The 27,352-nt window shown below is 42.4% G+C and overlaps 1 protein-coding gene and 1 long non-coding RNA gene across 3 annotated transcripts in view; both read right to left on the bottom strand.

Annotated features, from left to right (window-relative positions):
• LOC143767734 (uncharacterized) overlaps positions 1–26,977 on the bottom strand; it is a 464,270-nt gene extending 437,293 nt beyond the window's left edge. The window contains exons 1-6 of one of the 2 annotated variants that reach the window (XM_077256231.1): positions 26,899–26,977; positions 12,708–12,857; positions 12,399–12,578; positions 12,193–12,316; positions 12,013–12,110; positions 11,355–11,445 (exon numbers count right to left, since the gene is read on the bottom strand). In XM_077256231.1, the coding sequence (XP_077112346.1) occupies positions 11,355–11,445; positions 12,013–12,110; positions 12,193–12,316; positions 12,399–12,578; positions 12,708–12,857; positions 26,899–26,925 (670 nt within the window). In that variant the 5' untranslated portion in view covers positions 26,926–26,977. Of the gene's footprint in view, positions 1–11,354; positions 11,446–12,012; positions 12,111–12,192; positions 12,317–12,398; positions 12,579–12,635; positions 12,858–26,898 lie in introns of those variants that run through there. The other variant, XM_077256232.1, reaches the window with a different exon arrangement.
• LOC143767752 (uncharacterized) lies at positions 513–9,643 on the bottom strand. The gene is made up of 3 exons (XR_013213768.1): positions 9,232–9,643; positions 1,861–2,104; positions 513–771 (listed from the first exon to the last, which is right to left on the bottom strand). It is a non-coding gene; the product is annotated as an uncharacterized LOC143767752 (long non-coding RNA).
• Positions 26,978–27,352: the final 375 nt, after the last annotated feature.

The raw sequence follows: 27,352 nt of genomic DNA, 5'->3' as shown, positions 1-27,352 counted from the left end.
TACAGTGTTCCTCAGACTGGAAGCATACACAACATTGGTCTAAATTTTTTTGCCATTACTGGACCCCGTCTCAGATGCAAGTGTACCAAATAAAGTCAAAGAACTTGGGTTCCTATGTAAGTTTTGATGCAACAGGTTCAGTAGTGAGAAAACTAAAAAGACCTGTTGGCATTTCTGGACACATCTTTTTGTACCAAGGGGTTTTGTGTTCGAGTGGAGATCATATCCCAGTAGTGCAGATGCTTTCTGAGAGCCATACTATTAATTCTATAGCACAATGGCTGACAGAATGGAAACAAGCAGGTGCTACTGTTCCAAAGGATGCAGTTTGTGATTTCTCCCTCGCTTTGCTTGGAGCTCTAGTTAAGACTTTCACTCCTTACCCCGACTTGAAGACATATATAAATCAGTGTTTTGGAGTGTTGACCAGGAATGTTGCATCAAAACTACCACCATGCTTTATTAGAATTGATGTTGCGCACTGTATCAAGCTTATTAGTAAGGGAATTCTATCTCAGAGCAATGGCACAACTTCTACAGTCTACATCACTTGATGATGCGAGAGAACTCATTCATTCAATTTCAGTTGTTGCTTTTAGTGAATCAGAAGGGAATGATGACAGAGGCACACCAGTTTTATCAGAGACTAGCAAAGTTCAACTGAAGAGACGGATTGCAGAGGGACGTGTTTTACCCACTGTCACTGAAGATGACTATGGAGTAGAGATGAAAGAACAAGAGGATGAGCCAATTCAACCATGCCAAACAGACCTGAAAATATGGGCAACAGAAATTTGTGAAAGGAGTAAGATGCTTGCAGCAAATCATGGTGACCGAGACAATTTACATTTCCTTCCAGAACTTGTTCCAAATCTTTTAAGAATGGCATGTTACCTTCCACTTTGGACAGCCATAATGGTTCCACACTTTAAAAGTGTGAACATGACAGCAAGTTCTGCAAATGTTGAGGCTGAATTTAAGAACATAAAAAATGGACTCTTTAAACATGAATGTCTCCCTATTAGAACCGACCGATTTGTAATTCGTCACCTTGAATTTATGGAAGGCAAAATGAGACTTTCCTCAGTTCTCATAAAGAAAACCGAAAGCAGTGAAAATATGAGCCAAGAGAATGGGCAAAAAACAGCAACTGTGAGGAGGATTCACAAGTTCACATAAAATTGGGTGATGAAAGTAGCTTGCAGGAGCAGCCTGTTGAAAATTGGAAAGGTCTCAGTATTCCTCCAAAAAAGAGATTGTCCTACCTAACCCCATGTTCCGAGTTGCTGCACATGAACACAAAATTTAACCGAAAAAAAAAGGTGAGCATTTTGAAAAATGGTAACCATCTAGCTAAAAAACCAATACAAGTAAACAAAAAGCTTATAAGTATCATTAATACCTGTGCATTTGATTCATTTTGCCAGTGTCTTTGTTGTGCATTCTGGGACAGTGGATTATTTTGCAATTATGTCAACAAAGAGAACACCGTTGAAATTTTTGAATTGGTGCAGACAATTGTGACAAAGGGAGTTGGAAAGGAAGTTTATACAATGAGGGCTAAAATACTGTCTGGAATATTTGAATATGTTCAGCTGAAGTCAGGTGTGAGGCAGGTCAATGCTGAATGTAATGTGGCACACATAATCTCAATGACAATGAGACAGGTACCAAGTGTAATAATTAAAACACAGTGTTCTTCTGTGTACTGCAATAGAAATATAGCTAATTCAAGAGCAATCCCTCTTCTGCCAATCAATATACATATTTTAGAAACTAATGGACTTAGTAAACTTCAGCTAGCATTGGAAGATGGGCTACACCTAAATGTTTCAAAATGTCTAAAGCCATTAAAGTCACCTCAAGAGTGTCCAGATGGCTTGAAAATTCAGGATGCATCTTCATTGAAATTCCTTTGCAGTGGTTCGGTCACGCACAGCTGCACCACTGGACAAGTACTTTGTATTGAAATAAGTGCAGAAACACAGTATACACTGTCCGAAATACCTGTGAACATACATCTGGACAGTCATTCATTTGTGCTACGAGGGGTTGTTGCCTTCATTCCAGGAACTGGCAATATGTCTCTTGGTCATTATGTTGCCTATTGTAGAAGAAAATTTAATGGCTGGGAGAAATATGATGACCTGTGTGACTTTATTACAACAGCCTCTGCAAAGACCAAGATACAACCCCATGTTGTAATATTTACAAAGGAGGAGTGAATATGTGGAGAATCTGTCTCATCATGAGTCCCGTGGCATGTCACAGGCTGCAAGATTGTTGTGGAAAGTTTAAAAGTATCTTGGCACCAAACAAAGTGTTAGTAATGCTTTCCTCTAAGGTTGTTTTGGTGCTTAAAGTGTATGTTTAAAATAACCTCAAATATGCCTTACCAATATTTTTTTATTCTGTTAACATTTTGTTAATGTGGATTTCCCATTATGATTAAACCGTTTCATGGTTCTTTAACCCCTTCACCCCCAAGGGTGGTTTGCACGTTAATGACCGGGCCAATTTTTACAATTCTGACCACTGTCCCTTTATGAGGCTATAACTCTGGAACGCTTTGACGGATCTTGGCGATTCTGACATTGTTTTCTCGTGACATATTGTACTTCATGTTAAAGGTAAAATTTATTCGATATAACTTGCGTTTATTTGTGAAAAAAATGGAAATTTGGCGAAAATTTTGAAAATTTTGCAATTTTCCAACTTTGAATTTTTGTGCCCTTAAATCACAGACATATGTCACGCAAAATACTTAATAAGTAACATTTCCCACATGTCTACTTTACATCAGTACAATTTTGGAACCAAAATTTTTTTTTGTGACGGAGTTATAAGGGTTAAAAGTTGACCAGCAATTTCTCATTTTTACAAAACCATTTTTTTTTAGGGACCATATCTCATTTGAAGTCATTTTGAGGGGTCTATATGATAGAAAATACTCAAGTGTGACACCATTCTAAAAACTGCACCCCTCAAGGTGCTCAAAACCACATTCAAGAAGTTTATTAACCCTTCAGGTGTTTCACAGGAATTTTTGGAATGTTTAAATAAAAATGAACATTTAACTTTTTTTCACACAAAATTTATTTCAGCTCCAATTTGTTTTATTTTACCAAGGGTAACAGGAGAAAATGGACCCCCAAAGTTGTTGTACAATTTGTCCTGAGTACGATGATACCCCATATGTGGGTGTAAACCATTGTTTAGGCGCATGGCAGAGCTTGGAAGGGAAGGAGCGCCATTTGACTTTTCAATGCAAAATTGACTGGAATTGAGATGGGACGCCATGTTTCGTTTGGAGAGCCCCTGATGTGCCTAAACATTGAAACTCCCTACAAGTGACACCATTTTGGAAAGTAGACCCCCTAAGGAACTTATCTAGATGTGTGGTGAGCACTTTGACCCACCAAGTGCTTCACAGAAGTTTATAATGCAGAGCCGTAAAAATAAAAAATCATATTTTTTCACAAAAATGATCTTTTCGCCCCCAATTTTTTATTTTCCCAAGGGTAAGAGAAGAAATTGGACCCAAAAAAATGTTGTGCAATTTGTCCTGAGTACGCTGATACCCCATATGTGGGTGTAAACCATTGTTTGGGCGCATGGCAGAGCTTGGAAGGGAAGGAGCGCCATTTGACTTTTCAATGCAAAATTGACTGGAATTGAGATGGGACGCCATGTTGCGTTTGGAGAGCCCCTGATGTGCCTAAACATTGAAACTCCCTACAAGTGACACCATTTTGGAAAGTAGACCCCCTAAGGAACTTATCTAGATGTGTGGTGAGCACTTTGACCCACCAAGTGCTTCACAGAAGTTTATAATGCAGAGCCGTAAAAATAAAAAATCATATTTTTTCACAAAAATGATCTTTTCGCCCCCAATTTTTTATTTTCCCAAGGGTAAGAGAAGAAATTGGACCCCAAAAAATGTTGTGCAATTTGTCCTGAGTACGCTGATACCCCATATGTGGGTGTAAACCATTGTTTGGGCGCATGGCAGAGCTTGGAAGGGAAGGAGCGCCATTTGACTTTTCAATGCAAAATTGACTGGAATTGAGATGGGACGCCATGTTGCGTTTGGAGAGCCCCTGATGTGCCTAAACATTGAAACTCCCTACAAGTGACACCATTTTGGAAAGTAGACCCCCTAAGGAACTTATCTAGATGTGTGGTGAGCACTTTGACCCACCAAGTGCTTCACAGAAGTTTATAATGCAGAGCCGTAAAAATAAAAAATCATATTTTTTCACAAAAATGATCTTTTCGCCCCCAATTTTTTATTTTCCCAAGGGTAAGAGAAGAAATTGGACCCCAAAAAATGTTGTGCAATTTGTCCTGAGTACGCTGATACCCCATATGTGGGTGTAAACCATTGTTTGGGCGCATGGCAGAGCTTGGAAGGGAAGGAGCGCCATTTGACTTTTCAATGCAAAATTGACTGGAATTGAGATGGGACGCCATGTTGCGTTTGGAGAGCCCCTGATGTGCCTAAACATTGAAACTCCCTACAAGTGACACCATTTTGGAAAGTAGACCCCCTAAGGAACTTATCTAGATGTGTGGTGAGCACTTTGACCCACCAAGTGCTTCACAGAAGTTTATAATGCAGAGCCGTAAAAATAAAAAATCATATTTTTTCACAAAAATGATCTTTTTGCCCCCAATTTTTTATTTTCCCAAGGGTAAGAGAAGAAATTGGACCCCAAAAAATGTTGTGCAATTTGTCCTGAGTACGCTGATACCCCATATGTGGGTGTAAACCATTGTTTGGGCGCATGGCAGAGCTTGGAAGGGAAGGAGCGCCATTTGACTTTTCAATGCAAAATTGACTGGAATTGAGATGGGACGCCATGTTGCGTTTGGAGAGCCCCTGATGTGCCTAAACATTGAAACTCCCTACAAGTGACACCATTTTGGAAATTAGACCCCCTAAGGAACTTATCTAGATGTGTTTTGAGAGCTTTGAACCCCCAAGTGTTTCACTACAGATTATAACGCAGAGCCGTGAAAATAATTTTTTTTTTTTTCTCAAAAATGATTTTTTAGCCCCCCAGCTTTGTATTTTTACAAGGGTAACAGAATAAATTGGACCCCAAAATTTGTTTTCCAATTTGTCCTGAGTATGCTGATACCCCATATGTGGGGGGGAACCACTGTTTGGGCGCATGACAGAGCTCGGAAGGGAAGGAGCGCCATTTGGAATGCAGACTTAAATGGATTGGTCAGCAGCCGTCACGTTGCATTTGCAGAGCCCCTGATGTACCCAAACAGCACAAACCCCCCACAAGTGACCCCATATTGGAAACTAGACCTCCCAAGGAACTTATCTAGATGTGTTGTGAGAACTTTGAACCCCCAAGTGTTTCACTACAGTTTATAATGCAGAGCCGTGAAAATAAAACATCTTTTTTTTCCCACAAAAATGATTTTTAGCCCCCCAAATTTTTATTTTCCTAAGGATAACAAGAGAACTTGGACCCCAGAAGTTGTTGTTCAATTTGTCCCGAGTACGCTGATAACACATATGTTGGGGTAAACCCCTTTTTGGGCGCACGGGAGAGCTCGGAAGGGAAGGAGCACTGTTTTACTTTTTCAACGCAGAATTGGCTGGAATTGAGATTGGACGCCATGTCGCGCTTGGAGAGCCCCTGATGTGCCTGGACAGTGGAAACCCCCCAATTCTACCTGAAACCCTAACCCAAACACACCCCTAACCCTAATCCCAACGGTAACCCTAACCACACCCCTAGCCCTGACACACCCATAATTCTAATCCCAACCCTAATCCAAACGTAAATGTAATCCAAACCCTAACCCTAACTTTAGCCCCAACCCTAACTTTAGCCCCAACCCTAACTTTACCTCCAACCCTAGCCCTAACCCTAACCCTACCCCTAACCCTAACCCTAAACGTGACTGAAATACGTGGCACTGAAATACGTGGCACTGAAATACGTGGCACTGAAATACGTGATACGTGGCACTTAAATACGTGGCACTGAAACACGTGGCACTGAAATACGTGGCACTGAAATACGTGGCACTGAAATACGTGGCACTGAAATACGTGGCACTTAAATAAGTGGCACTGAAATATGTGATATGTGGCACTTAAATACGTGGCACTGAAATACGTGGCACTGAAATACGTGGCACTGAAATACGTGGCACTGAAATACGTGGCACTGAAATACGTGGCACTTAAATAAGTGGCACTGAAATATGTGATATGTGGCACTTAAATACGTGGCACTGAAATACGTGGCACTGAAATACGTGGCACTGAAATACGTGGCACTGAAATACGTGGCACTGAAATACGTGATACGTGGCACTGAAACACGTGGCACTGAAATACGTGGCACTGAAATACGTGGCACTGAAATACGTGGCACTTAAATAAGTGGCACTGAAATATGTGATATGTGGCACTTAAATACGTGGCACTGAAATACGTGGCACTGAAATACGTGGCACTGAAATACGTGGCACTGAAATATGTGATACGTGGCACTTAAATACGTGGCACTGAAACACGTGGCACTGAAATACGTGATACGTGGCACTGAAATACGTGGCACTGAAATACGTGGCACTGAAATACGTGGTACTAAAATATGTGGCACTGAAATACGTGATACGTGGCACTGAAATACGTGGCACTGAAACACGTGGCACTGAAATACGTGGCACTGAAATACGTGGCACTGAAATACGTGCAACTGAAATACGTGGTACTAAAATATGTGGCACTGAAATACGTGATACGTGGCACTGAAATACATGGCACTGAAATACGTGGCACTGAAATACGTGGCACTGAAATACGTGGCACTGAAATACGTGGCACTATGACTGACAGAAAATGTTCATTAAACGGTTAGGGGTGAGGTTAGGGGTAGAGTTAGGGTTAGGGTTTGGATCCCTTTATCACCTTGATGGTGGTGGGTGGCTTTTCAGTGTGTTTTCTGTTTTTTTCGATAAAAATGCATGCGTTTTTAACGCAAACAAACGCATGTGCTTAAAAACGCAAGAAAATACTGCAGGTTGTATTTCTGAAAATGAACGCATGCAGAAAAAACCCGCATGCGTTTGAAAACGCGACCAAACGCGTACAAAAAAACCGCATGCGTTTTCAATGTTAAATATAGGGAAAAAACGCATGCGTTTTTTGGTGCAAAAAACGCTGCAGACAAAAACGCAAGTGTGAAACCAGCGACGCTTTTTATAGCAAAAAAGTTTTTGCGTCTCCACATTTTGAGACCTATAATTTTTCCACATTTGCTCCACAGAGTCATGTGAGGTCTTGTTTTTTGCGGGACGAGTTGACGTTTTTATTGGTAACATTTTCGGACACGTGACCGTTTTTGATCGCTTTTTATTCCGATTTTTGTGAGGCAGAATGACCAAAAACCTGCTATTCATGAATTTCTTTTGGGAGAGGCGTTTATACCGTTCCGGGTTTGGTAAAATTGATAAAGCAGTTTTATTCGTCGGGTCAGTATGATTACAGCGATATCTCATTTATATCATTTTTTTTATGTTTTGGCGCTTTTATACGATAAAAACTATTTTATAGAAAAAATAATTATTTTGGTATCGCTTTATTCTCAGGACTATAACTTTTTTATTTTTTTGCTGATGATGCTGTATGGCGGCTTGTTTTTTGCGGGACAAGATGACGTTTTCAGTGGTACCATGGATATTTATATCAGTCTTTTTGATCGCGTGTTATTCCACTTTTTGTTCGGCGGTATGGTAATAAAGTGTTGTTTTTTGCCTCGTTTTTTTTTTTTTTTTCTTACGGTGTTTACTGAAGGGGTTAACTAGTGTGGCAGTTTTATAGGTTGGGTCGTTACGGACGTGGCGATACTAAATATGTGTACTTTTATTGTTTTGTTTTTTTTAATTTAGATAAAGAAATGTATTTATGGGAATAATATTTTTTTTTTTTTTCATTATTTTGGAATATTTTTTTTTATTTTTTTTTACACATTTGGAAATTTTTTTTTTTACTTTTTTACTTTGCCCCAGGGGGGGACAATACAGATCGGTGATCTGCCAGTTTGCATAGCACTCTGACAGATCACTGATCTGAGAGAAGTGCAGGCTGCTTCACAGTGCCTGCTCTGAGCAGGCTTCTGTGAAGCCACCTCCCTCCCTGCAGGACCCGGATCCGCGGCCATCTTGGATCCGGGTCTGGAGCAGGCAGGGAGGGAGGTAAGACCCTCGCAGCAACGCGATCACATCGCGTTGCTGCGGGGGGCTCAGGGAAGCCCGCAGGGAGCCCCCTCCCTGCGCGATGCTTCCCTGCACCGCCGGCACATCGCGATCATGTTTGATCGCGGTGTGCCGGGGGTTAATGTGCCGGATGTCAGCTGCGATATGCAGCCGACACCCGGCCGCGATCGGCCGCGCTCCCCCCGTGAGCGCGGCCGATCGGCTATGACGTACTATCCCGTCGGCGGTCATACGGGCCCACCCCACCTCGACGGGATAGTACGTCAAATGTCGGGAAGGGGTTAAACAGTTCTGCTGTCTACAAAGTTTCATCTGTTATTGGTAATTCCATTTTTATCTGTGTTTGATTTGCAAAGATTTATTAAGCTCTGAAGGTCCTGTTTAGTTGGACAGCTATATTAAAATAACAATACTTTTGTTTTGAGCCAGACACAAAATCATGGTCTACCACGGTTTTGATTCCAGCAAGAAAACCGCATATGGAGCAAAAATTAGCCAACTAGAGTCACTTGCGGACCCCAGCCAGATCATAGAAATGAATGGAGCCTATGCCCAGTATGCCCAAATGTAATGTTAACCCAGCCATATTCACACTGCAATCCAAAGCCATCACACACAAAGTGGTGATGTCTACGGTCATTGCACATTTATGCAAAGATTTTCATAGAAGATGACAGTCACTTTACATAAACTGGCCAACGTCAAAAGTAATCACTTTTTTTTTTTTCCCTGGAATTCTTTTTATAGTGCAACGTAATTTGGCTAAACAATGTTTGCTAGGTATAATGGGCTTCAGGGCTGGTGCAAGGGTTTTTGCCACCCTAGGTGAAAGCTAATTTTGCTGCCCCCTTGACCCCGCCCATTGGCTCCACCCATTAACACGCCCTGCCTTACTACTGGGGTGAAAGTAAATGAATGACTACAACCAATGGTACTCGTGCTTAGCTGTAGAGGTTATAAATCCAGGAGTAACCTGACCTTGTTCCTCAGTGATGGTGCAAACTCTTTACTAGTCTGCGGTTCCCTCCAGGGTGAATGGTCTGGTGTCACGAATATGGTGGAAGCCGAAACTATCCCCACTCAATAGGTGAGAGTGTCAACTAATGCTGCTCAGGCAATAACCTCGACTCTGCATAATGAAATGTAAACAGACATTAGCCCCCACAGAATGCCAACCCCTGGCTTATGACATCACTATGACATCGCTGGAGGTAGCAGAGATGTATATACAGACATTAGCCCCCACAGAATGCCGACCCCTGGCTTATGACATCACTATGACATCGCTGGAGGTAGCAGAGATGTATATACAGACATTAGCCCCCACAGAATGCCGACCCCTGGCTTATGACATCACTATGACATCGCTGGAGGCGGAGTTACAACTCAGGTAGCAGAGATGTACATACAGACATTACCTCCTCTGCCAGGTATAACCTTTTCCCATCACTGACCAGTCACGGTGTATGAAGTATTAACCCTGTGTATGTCATAATAAACCATGTATGCTACTGTAATCCCTTAATGCTAAATTAACTTCTCTGATGACCACTATGTTTTTTGATGCAACTAAAATGGGGCATTAGCAAAGCTAGCACTCAATGTCTCGGGAACCAAAGCGGTGCAAACGTTTATTTATGCAGCACAAACCAGCACAAACGCAGCACAAACGAATGGTGTATTCATTTTTAAAATTTAAGAACATGGGGTGGAAAGTGGGTGGAGTTTCAGCAAATTGAGCGCGCAATATCTCGGAAACCAAAGCGGTGCAAACGTTTATTTATGCAGCACAAACCAGCACAAACGCAGCACAAACGAATGGTGTATTCATTTTTAAAATTTAAGAACATGGGGTGGAAAGTGGGCGAAGCTTCATAAAAATATAACGCGCAATATCTCGGGAACCAAAGCGGCGCAAACGTTCATTTTGCGGCACAAACCAGCACAAACGCAGCACAAACGAATGGTGTATTTTTATTCATCTTTTGAGAACATGGGGTGCCAACTTCACACAGCTCGTCTCTACCTCTGATAGGCATTCTCAACTCACAAGGTCCTCAGGGACTCATTTCCTCTTTATATACATATTTGTTATCTGTGGGAGATGGGTCTACTATTAACTCTCTTAAAAAGAAGTGAGAGGGACTTCTTCCCGATACAATGGGAGAGGAATGGGAAGATATTCTAGAGTCTCCAACTAAAGTTTCTCCTTCAGTTAATAACAGGATGACCCAGCTGCATATTATATATCAGACCTATTTGACCCCAACGCGACTCTTTAAAATGGGTCGCCTCCATTCGTCAGATTGCTTGCGATGTCATGCACGAGATGCAGATTTTATCCATATGATTTGGAGCTGCCCGATAATTTCTCACTATTGGAAAGAGGTCACGACATTATTAACATCTTTATTGTCAATCCCTGTCCCACTTGAGCCATTGACCTGCTTATTCGGAGTGTGGGATGCAGAGGCCTGGGATCACTATACTGGGATCTTTCTTCGAGAGACGCTCTTATTAGCACGGAAGGTGCTGGCGTTAAGGTGGATGGGTGGTTCCTCCCCGTCTCTCAGAGCTTGGATTGGCTTGGTGAACTCGGTCATCCCATATGAAAGAACACTGTACCAAAATAGAGGGTGCCCAGGTAAATTTGAAAAAATCTGGGGTAGATGGAACTCCTCCCATCATACTCTGTAGTCTGCGCTGATTAGATACATGCATGGGAGAATGGGCTTGTGGTTTTGGGACATCGCTTGTGGAGGAGGATTCAAATCTGTTTTTCCTTTTGGCGACTTACTGTTAACGGGTAAAGTTGTATAGTAGGTATTTTATAGGTGCTAATGATTTAGCATGCACAGTTTATTACCCCTGTAAGTTCTGGATATGATGATATTCTGTAATTATTTGTATTCGGTGGTATAATTAATGATGATAAATGCTAATGTATGCATTATTTGTTTATTCTGGAATTAATAAACGAATTTTAAAAAAATGGTGGTCACACGATTGTGATACGACTAGAACAGACTATCGATAAAGCAGCCACAGCTGGTGACTGAGAAGAATCTGTGACTTCTCTGCATTTAGTGGTTTCTACTCACCTGGGTAGTCATATGTGGGAATCTCCTCTTTACACCGCTTATCACCCCTCACATATGTCTCTGTAGTATTAATATGGGTCAGATCTTCACCCTGAAACAAATATTGTAAAAGTCACAGACAGATGGAGAAGTCACATCTATGGTCAGCTCTAAGCCTGCCATCTCCACCGTTCTCATTACACAAGTATAAAACATATAAGGCTATGTGCACATGTAGGAAAAGTGGTGCAGAATTTTCTGCACAAAATCCGCATCTCCTTGCAGAATTCCCAGCCGCGGATTTGCCACGGTTTTTATGCGGATGTTGTGCGGACTTTCTGCAGTTTTTGCCACTGCGGATTTCTATCATGGAGGAGTGCAGAAACGCTGCAGATCCGCACAAAAGAAGTGACATGCACTTCTTTTAAATCCGCAGCAGTTCCGCACTAATTTTTCCGCACCATGTGCACAGCTTTTTTCACTTTGATTTACATTGTACTGTAAATCACAGTGCGGATCTGCAGCGTTTCTGAGTGGAAAAATCCGCTGCGGATCCGAAGCAAATCCGCATCGTGTGCACATAGCCTAATACTGGTGGATAAAACAAAGCTGAGCACAAGACCTTCACAGCCATCTGCACATCATAGGGGACATCTCCTGACACCTTCTCTCCATCTACCTGATGATCCTGAGGAACATTGGGATCTTCTTGTTTACAGTCCTCTGGAAGAAGAGGACGGGGACATCTCTCTGGTGTTGTCCTCTTACTGGATAGATCTGAAGGAAACACATACAAGGGCTGAATTCATTATTTACATCAGATAATTATAGGCTGTGTGCATTTAGTCCTGTCTATTACCTGGTGATGTGAGGGGCTGGGGAACCTCCATCATGACGTCCTTGTACAGATCTTTGTGTCCCTCTAAATACTCCCACTCCTCGACGGAGAAATAGATGGCGACATCCTGACACCTTACAGGAATCTGACACATACAATGATACAGTCATCCCCTGATCCCTTCATAGCATTACTGTATAATGTCCCAACATTCCCAGCAGTGTCACCTCTCCAGTCAGCAGCTCAATCATCTTGCAGGCGAGTTCTAGTATCTTCTGATCATTAATATCCTCAGAAACCAGGGGGTTACATGGAGGCCTTAGGACTGGACTCATGGGTCTTCCCCATCCCTCAGACACAGGGTCCTGACATTGCTCACTAGAGGTCTTCTTCACTACTGTGTAATTCTGGTTATGGAGAGACACATTAATAAATCTCACTACAGACATTTCCAGAGTCCTCACCTCTCCAGTTCTGTCCATCTGTTATTCTCATAGATAAGAATGATGTAATGTGACGTCATCAGAATCTCTCACCTCTCCAGTAAGCCGGAAGAGGATCTCTAGGGTGAGGTGTAATATCCTCTCCACCATCTTGTCTCTGTCTATGTCCATTCTTGATGGGTAATTCAGGAAAATTCTCTTATATAGAAGATCTTCACTGAGAGGATCCGATATTGTAGAGACCTGAATGAGAAGAAGATGAGCCGATGTAACATCATTAAATCCTGTGTAATAATACAATTATTGGAGATAATAAGGGAAACACATGAGGAGATAGAACGTGTAGATGTTGTATTCTCTAGTCTTATATGGACTGGAACATAAGTTGAATTGCTGGCTAAGATATCTCCATGCTCCCAATGACTGGCTATGTTTCTTCCTGCTTCAGCAACTTATTGGCTGTAGGAATCACAAGTTCCTTGGGAATGACTAGGAAATACAGAGACTGGCGGGGGACCCAAGCAGCAATGGTATTTTTTATTATTTTACAACATACAGCGTTCTTCCCTGACATCTACTAATAAAACCGATGTATTTAGGCCACAGACAACAAGCAGCTTCTTCCTCGGAGTCGGCAGCCGAATACGTTTCTCATAGACTCATCTTCCATAACGCTAATTCTCATCTCATTTACCGACACTGAAATCGGCATTAGTAATACTGCAGAAGATATTAATTACACGGAACATGAGAAATAACTACTTCATGATGAGGACGACATCTTCATCTTCTACTACGGCTCTAGAAACATATTTGTCCAGAGTCCGTCACCACCGGCCGTCTATATGAAGGTTTCCAGTCTTCCCCGCACTGTAATCTTCTATCACGTTAGATCTCAGCTCTGATTCACACACAGAAGTTTGAGGCTTTTATAAAAGCTTGTTTGTAAGAACAACAAGACAGGAGTTGTTTGACGTCAATATCTCCATGCACAGTGTTTTATTTTCTCTTTATATTAGGTTTTAATAGCTTTTTTTGTAGGTTTCTTTATACTACATGAAAAATACCCTAAAAAAATTGGGGATGCAGGTACTGTGGAAAAATTATACTGTGCGTGTGTGTGGGGGGGGGGGGGGGGGGGGGGGGGCAAGAAACTGACACTGTACGGTATCAAGAATGGGATAAGTGAGGATTTATTATCTAGTGGTTTGGGTGGAAGAATATTGTGTGGGACATCTTGTACGATCATAATGTGTGGGGGATACTGTGGAAACATTATACTGTGTCTGGGGGCCAAGAAAAGGGCACGGTACTATGAGAGTAATACAGGTTTTCTTGGTTCCCGTCTTTCATAGTTGGGTCGTTTGTATCTATCAGCGGAAAAGGAACAAAACCATTGTGATTCTTATAAGGAGACAACACAAAACCCCCCTAAATATAATATTTTATAACACCCCCACAATCTGTGTGTAATAATTATAGGGGATAACTCAGGAGACTCTTTGCGTGGAACAAGAAAACTACAGGACACAGTTTTATAAGTTGTAAAGTCTATATTATCACACAGTGATTCAAACAGGTGCAGAGAGAAACTCAAGTCCACAACACTTGGAGTAAATATTAAACGCAGCTTAGCAGTCTATAGGAACCTTCAGAGGAAAATGCAATCATGCAGAAAGTCTATGAAGCACAATTATTCTTGAGGATACCTGACACGAATAAGTCCTTGCTTAGTCCAAAACAGATAGATATGCTTATAAGGCAGTTCAAATAATATCTTAGCTTAACCAGGGAGGCCTGGGTAATAGTCTCAGGTTCTTGCAGAGCAGCAAACAACTTACATGTGCAGCAAATGCAGATGGAAGTAAACACGAGCAGCAGATGAAGGAGGATTACTGGAACTGGTGTATGCAGCAGGAACTCAGAGCAGAGTAGCAGGATCACCACACAGGTTCACAGGAGCAGGTATATAGCCAGGGAGTCACCAGGGTCTGGAGCTGGATGCAAGGCAGAATACTCTAGCACAGACTGAAGGCTGGGGTGGAGTTTTATAGCAGGAAGACACAGTGCACATGAGACCAAAGATGCCATCTTGGAAAAGGGCAGTAATGCACAAAAGGTAATAAAAAATGTTCAGAGTCCTGACACTGTGACTCTTCAGGGTAAATCGCTATCTCACCTGTTGCGAATTCTGCTCTTGGGCTCCCTCCGGTGGTTGTAAGTGGTACTGCTGCTGATCTCAGCAGTTATCAGGTGCTTTCACTTGCTACCAATTCTGACTGGACAACTTATTCTGGCTAGATCCTTTAATCAGTGCCAGTTGTCCGTTGTTTTCTGGAGGATTCACATCTCTGCTTGGTTTCTCCTGCTGAATTGTCCAAACCATCAAAGATAAGTCCTGGCCTTGTTTTTTGCAGTCCACATGCGGTGGACTTTATAGCTCAGTGAATTGCTATGTTCTTTCTTGTCCAGCTTTGTCTGTGTAAGGATTTATTCAGCCAAGCTGGAAGCTCTGGAGGTGCAGAGTTACCCTCCATGCCTTTAGATAGGTGTGGAGATTTTTGTATTCTCTGTGGTGGATTTTTGTAGTATTTTAATACTGACCGCACAGTACTCTGTCCTGTCTTTTCTTTCTAGCTAAGCGTGGCCTCCTTTGCTAAATTCTGTTTTCAGTCTGCGTATGTAATTTCCCTCTCCTCTCACAGTCAATATTTGTGGGGGGCTGTCTTTCCTTTGGGGATTTTCTCTGAGGCAAGATAGTTTTCCTGTTTCTTTCTTTAGGGGTAATTAGTCCTCCGGCTGTGACGAGGTGTCTAGGGAGTTACAGGAACATTCCACGGCTACTTCTAGTTGCGGTGTTAAGTCCAGGGTCTGCGGTCAGTATAGAGGCCACCTTCTCCAGAGCTCGTCCATGCTGCTCCTAGGCCACCAGATCATAACAGTACAACTGGCCACAAAGAGTTAAATGCATATCAAAAGAAGGGAAGTGCTGAGCCATTTTTTTTTTGTAGTCTGTTTTGTCTTCTCTTCCCTCTTAAATTCTGGGTGGTTCAGGAGTTTGGTGCAGGCATGGATATTCAGGGACTGGCTTCTCATGTGGATCAACTTGCTGCAAGAGTACAGGGTATTTCCGATTATATTGTCCAGACTCCGGTTTTGGAGCCTAGAATTCCAATTCCTGATTTGTTTTTTGGGGACAGGTCCAAGTTTTTGAGCTTTAAAAATAACTGCAAACTGTTTTTTGCTCTGAAACCTCTTTCATCTGGTGATCCCATTCAGCAAGTTAAAATTGTCATCTCTTTGCTGCGTGGTGATCCTCAGGATTGGACATTTTCCCTGGAGTCTGGGAATCCAGCCTTGCTTAATGTAGACACCTTTTTTCAGGCGCTAGGGTTATTGTATGATGAACCTAATTCAGTGGATCATGCAAAAAAGACCTTGTTAACCCTGTGTCAGGGTCAAGAAGCGGCAGAATTATACTGCCAGAAATTTAGAAAATGGTCTGTGCTCACGAAATGGAATGAGGATGCTTTGGCGGCAATTTTCAGAAAGGGTCTTTCTGAATCCGTTAAAGATGTTATGGTGGGGTTCCCCACGCCTGCTGGTCTGAGTGATTCTATGTCTCTGGCCATTCAGATTGACCGGCGCTTGCGTGAGCACAGAGTTGTGCACACGATGGCGTTGTCCTCTGAGCGGAGTCCTGAGCCTATGCAGTGTGATAGGATTTTGTCTAGAGCTGAACGACAAGGATTCAGACGTCAGAATAGGTTGTGTTTTTACTGCGGCGATTCTGCTCATGTTATTTCTGATTGTCCTAAGCGTACAAAGAGAATCGCTAGTTCCGTTACCATCAGTACTGTACAACCTAAATTTCTGTTATCTGTGACCCTGATTTGCTCATTATCGTCATTTTCTGTCATAGCATTTGTGGATTCAGGCGCCGCTTTGAACTTGATGGATTTAGAATTTGCCAAGCGTTGTGGTTTCCCATTGCAGCCTTTGCAGGATCCTATTCCTTTAAGGGGCATTGATGCTACACCTTTGGCTAAAAATAAACCTCAGTTCTGGACACAGCTGACTATGTGCATGGCGCCAGCACATCAGGAAGATTGTTGTTTTCTGGTGTTGCATAATTTGCATGATTCTATTGTACTGGGTTTTCCATGGTTACAGATTCATAACCCGGTACTGGATTGGAAATCTATGTCTGTGACTAGTTGGGGTTGTCAGGGGGTTCATGATGACGTTCCTGTGATGTCAATTTCCTCTTCCCCCTCTTCTGAAATTCCTGAGTTTTTGTCAGATTTCCAGGATGTATTTGATGAGCCCAAATCCAGTTCCCTTCCGCCGCATAGGGACTGTGATTGTGCTATTGACTTGATTCCAGGCTGTAAGTTCCCTAAGGGCCGACTCTTCAACCTGTCTGTACCAGAACTGCCGCCATGCGGAGTTATGTTAAGGAGTCCTTGGAGAAAGGGCATATTCGGCCATCTTCTTCACCTTTCGGAGCAGGTTTTTTTTTGTTGCCAAGAAGGATGGCTCCTTGAGACCCTGTATTGATTATCGCCTCTTGAATAAGATCACGGTCAAATTTCAATACCCTTTGCCTTTGCTTTCTGACTTCTTTGCTAGGATTAAGGGGGCTAGTTGGTTTACTAAGATTGACCTTCGAGGGGCGTATAATCTTGTTCGTATTAAACAGGGTGACGAATGGAAAACTGCGTTTAATACGCCTGAAGGTCATTTTGAATACCTTGTGATGCCATTGGGGCTCTCTAATGCTCCATCAGTGTTTCAGTCCTTCATGCATGATATCTTCCGCAATTATCTTGATAAATTCATGATTGTATATTTGGATGATATTTTGATTTTTTCCGATGACTGGGAGTCTCATGTGAAACAGGTCAGGGTGGTATTTCAGATCCTTCGTGAGAATGCTTTGTTTGTGAAGGGGTCTAAGTGCCTCTTTGGAGTACAGAAGGTTTCTTTTTTGGGTTTCATTTTTTCTCCCTCGTCTATGGAAATGGATCCGGTTAAGGTTCAGGCCATTCATGATTGGATTCAACCCACATCTGTGAAGAGTCTTCAGAAATTTTTGGGTTTTGCTAATTTTTATCGCCGTTTCATTGCCAACTTCTCCAGTGTGGTTAAACCCTTGACCGATTTGACGAAGAAAGGCGGTGATGTGACGAATTGGCCCTCTGCGGCTGTTTCTGCTTTTCAGGAACTTAAATGCCGATTTACTTCTGCCCCTGTGTTGCATCAGCCGGACGTTTCTCTTCCATTTCAGGTTGAGGTTGACGCTTCTGAGATTGGGGCAGGGGCCGTTTTGTCTCAGAGGAATTCTGATGGTTCCTTGATGAAACCATGTGCCTTCTTTTCCCGAAAATTTTCGCCTGCGGAACGCAATTATGATGTTGGCAATCAGGAATTGTTGGCTATGAAGTGGGCATTTGAGGAGTGGTGACATTGGCTTGAGGGGGCCAAGCACCGTGTTGTGGTCTTGACCAATCATAAGAATCTGATTTACCTCGAGTCTGCCAAGCGGCTGAATCCTAGACAGGCTCGTTGGTCCCTGTTTTTCTCCCGTTTTGATTTTGTGGTCTCGTATCTTCCGGGTTCTAAGAATGTTAAGGCTGAAGCCCTCTCTAGGAGCTTTTTGCCTGATTCTCCTGGGGTTCTTGAGCCGGTCGGTATTTTGAAAGAAGGGGTGATTCTTTCTGCCATCTCCCCTGATTTACGACGGGCTCTGCAGGAATTTCAGGCTGATAAACCTGACCGCTGTCCAGCGGGGAAACTGTTTGTTCCTGATAGATGGACTAGTAAGGTGATTTCTGAGGTTCATTGTTCTGTGTTGGCGGGTCATCCTGGGATTTTTGGTACCAGAGATTTGGTTGGTAGGTCTTTTTGGTGGCCTTCTTTGTCACGGAATGTGCGTTCTTTTGTGCAGTCCTGTGGGACTTGTGCGCGGGCCAAGCCCTGCTGTTCTCGTGCTAGTGGGTTGCTTTTGCCTTTGCCGGTCCCTGAGAGGCCTTGGACGCATATTTCTATGGATTTTATTTCTGACCTTCCTGTGTCCCAGAAGATGTCTGTTATCTGGGTGGTTTGTGATCGGTTTTCTAAGATGGTTCATTTGGTACCCTTGCCTAAGTTGCCTTCCTCCTCTGATTTGGTTCCGCTGTTTTTTCAGCATGTGGTTCGTTTGCATGGCATTCCTGAGAATATTGTGTCTGACAGAGGTTCCCAATTTGTTTCTAGGTTTTGGCGGGCCTTTTGTGCTAGGCTGGGCATTGATTTGTCTTTTTCTTCCGCATTTCATCCTCAGACAAATGGCCAGACCGAGCGTACTAATCAGACCTTGGAGACTTATTTGAGATGCTTTGTGTCTGCTGATCAGGATGACTGGGTGACCTTTTTGCCATTGGCTGAGTTTGCCCTTAATAATCGGGCTAGCTCGGCTACTTTGGTTTCGCCTTTTTTTTGCAATTCTGGCTTTCATCCTCGTTTTTCTTCTGGACAGGTTGAGCCTTCTGACTGCCCTGGTGTGGATTCTGTGGTGGAGAGGTTGCAGCAGATTTGGACCCATGTGGTGGACAATTTGGTATTGTCTCAGGAGAAGGCTCAGCGTTTTGCTAACCGTCGTCAGGGTGTTGGTTCCCGGCTTCGGGTTGGGGATTTGGTCTGGTTTTCTTCCCGTCATGTTCCTATGAAGGTCTCTTCCCCTAAGTTCAAACCTCACTTTATTGGTCCCTATAAGATTTCTGAGATTATTAATCCAGTGTCTTTTCGTTTGGCCCTTCCAGCCTCCTTTTCCATCCATAATGTTTTCCATAGATCTTTGTTGCGGAAATATGTGGTGCCCGTTGTTCCTTCTGTTGACCCTCCTGCTTCGGTGTTGGTTGATGGGGAGTTGGAATATGTGGTTGAGAAGATTTTGGATTCTCGTTTTTCGAGGCGGAGGCTTCAGTATCTTGTCAAGTGGAAGGGTTATGGCCAGGAGGATAATTCTTGGGTTGCTGCCTCCGATGTTCATGCTGACGATTTGGTTCGTGCTTTTCATTTGGCTCGTCCTGATCAGCCTGGGGGCTCTGGTGAGGGTTCGGTGATCCCTCCTCAAGGGGGGGGGGGGTACTGTTGTGAATTCTGCTCTTGGGCTCCCTCCGGTGGTTGTAAGTGGTACTGCTGCTGATCTCAGCAGTTATCAGGTGCTTTCACTTGCTACCAATTCTGACTGGACTACTTATTCTGGCTAGATCCTTTAATCAGTGCCAGTTGTCCATTGTTTTCTGGAGGATTCACATCTCTGCATGGTTTCTCCTGCTGAATTGTCCAAACCATCAAAGATAAGTCCTGGCCTTGTTTTTTGCAGTCCACATGCGGTGGACTTTATAGCTCAGTGAATTGCTATGTTCTTTCTTGTCCAGCTTTGTCTGTGTAAGGATTTATTCAGCCAAGCTGGAAGCTCTGGAGTTGCAGAGTTACCCTCCATGCCTTTAGTTAGGTGTGGAGATTTTTGTATTCTCTGTGGTGGATTTTTGTAGTATTTTAATACTGACCGCACAGTACTCTGTCCTGTCTTTTCTTTCTAGCTAAGCGTGGCCTCCTTTGCTAAATTTTGTTTTCAGTCTGCGTATGTAATTTCCCTCTCCTCTCACAGTCAATATTTGTGGGGGGCTGTCTTTCCTTTGGGGATTTTCTCTGAGGCAAGATAGTTTTCCTGTTTCTTTCTTTAGGGGTAATTAGTCCTCCGGCTGTGACGAGGTGACTAGGGAGTTACAGGAACATTCCACGGCTACTTCTAGTTGCGGTGTTAAGTCCAGGGTCTGCGGTCAGTATAGAGGCCACCTTCTCCAGAGCTCATCCATGCTGCTCCTAGGCCACCAGATCATAACACTCACCATTGGATTAGAGCTGATACTATGAAGCTAAAGTGACTAAACACACTTTCTATCACATCCATAGTGGGGCACTTTTCCGTGATTGTCAGAACTGTCTGAGGATTATTAGAGGTGATAGTTCCCCCCAATTAGAAGGGACACCTGTGGATATTGGGGTCTTTACCTGCTACATTTCTCATGGGATTTACTTGGTGAAGTGCTGGAATCACTTTCCCACAAAAGGTTAAATGGCGTCTGTAACTTCAATGTATTTCTATGGAGCTTCTTCTCTGAACTTTCTTCCTCTGTTTTCTGCCATATTTCTATTACTCTCCGGAATCAGGAATGTATTAAGTCCTATGGAAACCGCGGAGAAAGAATAATTTCTAATTCTGTGTTTCCAAGATTCTTCTTGTGGGAATTGGCTGCCATATCCCCTGTGCAATATATTTCTAGTATTATTGGTTTATAATACAATAATTCAATGGACATGAGATGGTTGTTTGTTTATCTCCTTTTTCTCTTGTTTTCTTGTGTCATGTATTACTTTTATGTAACGTACGTGCATTTGTTCTGACATTTGACATCTGATGGATCTTATGTCACGAATTTGACAGGATCTTCTCCTGAATTTTTTTATAGGATTTACAGGTGGAACCAGTCCTGAAAGCAGATAATCCAGCAAGTATTTGCCATATATTCATGCAAATTCCCTGAAGTGTCATCAATTGTATCTAGTAAAACGCTTAAGTTCTCGTTACTCAAATCCAGTAGGTTGGAGAGGCTTGACTCGAGTACCGAGTATAATGAAAGCCAATGAGAAACTCAAAACTTTTTCTAGAAGACTCTAACAATAGGGCAGGAAAATCGCTGAAATGGATTGAAAAAGCACTCAAATGGAATAGGAACAGCATTGAGAAGATACCTGGACACATCTCTGACTTCGCGGTCAGTCTGATCGGGAGTGACCTATGAAGCGTCTTTCTCAGCACAAGGCTCAAAAGGTTGTCTTATATTAACCCAGGGACACGATGCGGCCAGCCAGTCACAGTAAAGCCAACATGGCTACGGCATTACCTTATATGGCAGGCAATAATACAGAAATAACATTTCAGGAGTATAAAGATCTAAATAAGAAATGTAAAGAAGAAATCAAGCTAGCAAAGTTATCCAAAGAGAAACAAATTGCCAGCGACATTAAACTAAATCTCAAAAAATGTTATAAATCCATTGTGATGAAACAGCTTTTTTGCTTAATTAACCAAACATCTATTTTCAGCAAGATGGGAAGAATAGATTTATCTATTTGTTGACTTTTACATTTTTGTTTTTCTTTCTTGTTGGTCAAAAACACAGTCTTTTGTTTGTATAAGCCTGTAATATTGACTTATAAGTTGACATTTGATGTAACATTTTGTGCTGTTATCCTGGATGACTAAAGACACAAGATAACTGAATAATGATGTTTGCTGATATGCTATGTGCAAAAAGAAAAAAAAGAGCATGAACCGCACATCCCAAAATCATACGTTGATCTAAAGCCGCTAGGCAAAAATTTAAATACTGAACATGAGGTTTTCAGTTTAACATTCTGATCAGACTGTATGAAGCCCACTGCCCCTTCATGGCAAACCTCGTTCAGATGTTTGCTGATATGTTGATTACACATTGTCCAGGCCAGATAGCTTGTTGGCTTGCAAAACAGAGAAGGAAAAACTATGCAAACGGATTAAATAATCAAATTATGCAAGTTGATTTCATCACTATTCTTCCCCATTACCTGTGAATGCTGGCTTGAATGACACTTTTTAACAATAAAAAAGTTAGGTGCCTCTGTAACATGAGACAGATATCCAGCCAAGACATCCAAAGAACCAAAGACTCTTTACAGGAGAGCAACGAAGACATCATAGCTTTATCACAAGGGACACAGAATTGTCATTCTACAGGATGCCAGCTTAGGGGAACATGGCCCCTGTAGAAAGAGTGCATGTTTGCTCCATTGACCATCACTGAACCATGGATACATTTTGGGAAGTCAGGATTTGGACCCTCCGGTCACTTGAGCCTCATGGGTACATTTGTGAAAGCCAGGAATGGAACTCACTGGTCATCTGGCTCCATGGAGATTTTCAGAGAAGTCAGGTTTTGAATCTCGGGTTAACTGGCCTTGTACCTCAATGGACTGTCATCTTCCTAAGCTTAGGAATGCTGTTGGAGAAATCAGCGCAAATAGAGTCTTATCCAACGCAAAGCGAATTGATATAATCAAATTCTACTCATCAGATGGAGCTTTTGATAAAGCATATAAAGTTATCCGCTGCAGCAGATCCACGGGTCAGCAAGTGACCATGCTGTAGATGAATAAACGGGTTAATGTGGATATAATCTGTGCTGCTGAATAGATGTAGGTCCAGATGTATTTAAATTTAAGAAAGCATTATACTGCCTCTGCACAAATCCCTGGATAGACCGCACATGGTGTACTATGTACAGTTTTGGGCACTGGTGCTCAGGAAGAATATAATGGAACTAGAGCGAGTACAAAGGAGGGCAACAATTTAATAAAGCAGATGGGGGAAACTACAATACCCAGAGAGATTAGCAAAATAAGGATTATTTAGTCTAGAAAAAAGATGACTGTGGTGCGATCTAATAACCATGTATAAGTATATAAGGGGACAATACAAATATCTCTCCAAGGATCTGATTATACCAAAGAAGGTGACGGTCACAAGGGGGCATTCTCTGCGTCTGGAGGAGAGAAGGTTTTTTCACCAACATAGAAGAGGATTCTTTACTGTTAGGGCAGTGAGAATCTGGAATTCCTTGCCTGAGGAGATGGTGATGGCGAACTCAGTCGAGGGGTTCAGAAGAGCCCTGGATGTCTTCCTGGAGGGTAACAATATTGTATCTTACAGTTATTAGATTATTTAGAAGGACGTAGATTTGGGGATTTATTATTCTGACGAAATGTCTTCCTTCGGCCTTGCTAACTATGTTACTATGTAAAGGTGGTTTATTCAACGCGTTTCGAAGTCTAAGCGACTTCTTCATCAGGAAATACCACACCAATAAAGAGTCAGAAGTAGGATACTGTCTTATATATACAAAATTTTCAAATAACGGCACCAATGGGATCACCTGACGAGCAAATATTTAAACATTGAAATTTCATGGTATCAACCAAATTTTCCAAATTTTTTCTTTTTTCATCTTTGCACTATGGAATTGGAAAATTTGGTTAATACCATAAAATTTCAATGCTTAAATATTTTACTCAAATACACATCAATTCTTTAACATGTCATGTGCTTTATCTGTGAATTCTGACATTGTCTGTTTGTCAGGTGATGCCAATGGCGCCGTTATTTGAAATTTTGTATATATAAGACAGTATCCTAGTCTCTTAGACTTCCAAACACGTTCAATAAACCACCTCTCTTTATGTGAAATACATCTGGACCTACATCTATTCAGCAGCACAGATTAGATCCACATTAATACGCTCATTCATCTTCCTAAGGTTGTCATTACCTCCTCTCTGTGTGCGTGCCACAGGTGGGGCCGTTAGCGGAAAGGTGAGACTCTGTAATGTGCACCATTTTGAGTATTTTGCTGGGACTATTCTATGTATTTGCCTGTTTTGTGGTTAAATAAAATATTGCCACACTGTTTTACCCTCACTCTGTGCTGTCTGAGTAGTCTTACACCCATGGTAAAAGGAGAGTGTGCGTTCATTAGGATGATCCCTAGTCCATGTAGTTTCGGCTTGCGAACCAGAGCACCCGCTGACCCCTCGTGCCTCTATATTAATCAATGCCAAGGAGAAAAAAAAGATAATTTCGGCCTCTTTAAAACGCTAACAAGATAATTGTTATAGAAGACAAAGAAAAGGCTGAGATATTAAACAGGCACTTTTCATCCATGTTCACCAATATTTCTGTTATCATTCAACAAGGCAAAAATTCAAGTTCACCATCTGAAATAATAGAAAAGAAGTACTCATGTGTCTGAGCAATTTGAACATTGGAGGATGGCTGATGTGGTACCGATATTTAAGAAAGGTAAGAAGGTGGATCCAGGTAACTACCATCTGGTAAGTCTGACATCAATAGTGTGCAAAAATGTTTATGGCATCATAAGAGATGACCTGCAGAGATATATTGCAGAGAATAATATAATAACTGACAACCAGCATGGACTCATGAAAGCTAAGTCTTGTCTAACTAACATGTTGTACTTCTATGAGGAGGTGAGTGCAAATCTAGATGTTGGTAATGATGTGATTTATCTGGACTTTGCAAAGACATTTGATTCTGTACCACATAACAGCCTTAGGGCTTGTTTCCATTTGGCCGCATAGGAACACATGGAGCCACACGCTCCGCTCCAAAGTGCCGGCACCAGAGCTTGGTTTCCACATGCGAGACAGGGACGTGTTTCTCGCAAATGGAAACAAGCCCTTATACTGAAGCTACAGAAGCAAGGACTGGGGGCACTATATGCAGATGGGTAAGGAATTGGTTAAATGACAGGAAACAAAGAGTTATTATCATAAATGGTATGTTCTCTTAATGGGATATAGTCAGCAGTGGATCTGTGCTAGGACCAATTCTTTTTAACCTTTTCATTAATGACCTTGCAGATGGGATTGAGAGTAAATGGGAGTAAAGTGTCAGTCTTTGCTGACGACACCAAACTATGTAGGATATTAACCCCTCCACGACCTCCGCCGTACTATTACTGTGGAGGTCGGATCCCCGCTTTGATGTGAGCTCCGGCGCTGAGCTGTTTTGAACAGCTGACATGTGCCCGCAATAGCGGCGGGTGAAATCGCAATTCACCCGCCGCTATTAACCAGATAAATGCTGCTGTCAAATGCTGACATCAGCATTTAACCGGCACTTCCGGCCATCAGGCCAGAAATAAGCGCATCGCCGACCCCGTCACATGATCGGGGGTCAATGATGCGTCGGCATAGTAACCAGAGGTCTTCTTGAGACCTCTATGGTTACTGATGCAGGCTTGCTGTGAGTGCCACCCTGTGGTCGGCACTCATAGAAAGCCTGTAAACCAGCTACATAGGAGCAATCTGATGATTGCCGCTATGTAGCAGAGCCAATCAGGCTATGCCAGCTTCTAGCCTCCTATGGAGGCTATTGAAGCATGGGAAAAGTAAAAAAAAGATTAAAAAAATATGAAAAAAATATATCTAAAAGTTTAAAAAAAATCAAACCTACACATATTTGGTATTGCCGAGTTCAGAATCGCCTGATCTATCAATAAAAAAAAAGGATTAACCTGATCGCTAAACAGCGTAATGAGAAAAAAATTTGAAACACCAGAATTATGTTTTTTGGTCGCCACGACATCGCATTAAAATGCAATAACGGGCAATCAAAAGAATGTATCCGCACTAAAATGGTATCATTAAAAATGTGAGCTCGACACGCAAAAAATAAGCCCTCACCTGTCCCTAGATCACAGAAAATGGAGACGCTACGGGTATCGGAAAATGGCACAATTTTTTTTTTTTTTTTTAGCAAAGTTTGAATTTTTTTTTAACCACTTAGATAAAATGTAACCTAGACATCTTTGGTGTCTATGACCTCGTAATGACCTGGAGAATCATGATGGCAGGTTAGTTTAGCATTTAGTGAACCTAGCAAAAAAAGCCAAACAAAGAACCAGTGTGGGATGGCACTTTTTTTGGAATTTCACCGCACTTGGAATTTTTTTCCCGTTTTCTAGTACACGACATGCTAAGACCAATGATGTCATTCAAAAGTGCAACTTGTCCCGCAAAAAAACAAGCCCTCACATGGCCATATTGATGGAAAAATAAAAAAGTTATGGGTCAGGGAAGGAGGGGAGTGAAAAATGAGAACGCAAAAACGGAAAAGGGCAAGGTCGTGAAGGGGTTAAAATCTGACCTTGAAATTACAATAATAAAAAATGGCTGGATGATTTCCTCAGTACAAGTAACACTGTGGGTTATAGTTAAATTAGTGACAAAATGAACAATTGGTGGAGAAAGGTTGAACTTGATGGACCGAGGTCGTTATTCAACCCATGTAACTAGGTTTATTGGCCGTCTAAGAGCTGTGAAACATACGGGGCCAAAGCACACAGGATACTGGATCAAGGGCCGAGCGGCTCACTCATCACTAGTATCTACATTATTGTGCTGGGGCGGAACTAGGAGAGGAATCATCGCATTGTGGGAGAACTTCTCTGGGCTTCTGTCCTCTCATCCTGCAGGTGTCTGAGGACTTGGGAACCAGCGGAGCCAAATTCTGTCTACAGCTGTTACGTCACTGTTCACACCACACAGAGACCCCAAAAGCGTGTTTGTGCTGAAGGGGTTAATGTCCCCCCACTGATGGGGAATCTCCAGCACCTACCTCCACCTGCAGAGCCGCACTCCACATATATGGCTGCTCTGTGCGCACAGGACCTGTGATGAGGTCACAGGAGGGGAGGAGTCAGGGGTCACATGATCAGGGGCCTCAGTGAATGATATCCACAGTGAAGACGCTACATGGAAACTTCTCCTCAGTCAGTGACATTCCCGCCATTATTCCCCCTCACTACTGGCACAATTACCCCGCGCCGCCTTTTCTACACAGTGTTATGTGTGGACTGTAACGTGTGATTTCTCTGGAGACAAATAGACCCCACACATGAGGGAATAATTATCAGTTACCGGACGTCTACTACAGCTCTGGCAAAAACTAAGAGACCACCACATCAAAACCCTGTCATGGGCAGCCCAATCTCCAGACCTGAACCCCATTGAAAACCTCTGGAATGTAATTAAGAGGATGATGGATAGTCACAAGCCATCAAAGAAGAACT

This window comes from Ranitomeya variabilis, chromosome 4, assembly GCF_051348905.1.
Source record: "Ranitomeya variabilis isolate aRanVar5 chromosome 4, aRanVar5.hap1, whole genome shotgun sequence".
In the NCBI taxonomy this organism is placed as follows: Eukaryota; Metazoa; Chordata; class Amphibia; order Anura; family Dendrobatidae; genus Ranitomeya; species Ranitomeya variabilis.
The sequence above is the reverse complement of the archived record's forward strand: the minus strand, read 5'-3'. Positions and strand labels throughout refer to the sequence as shown.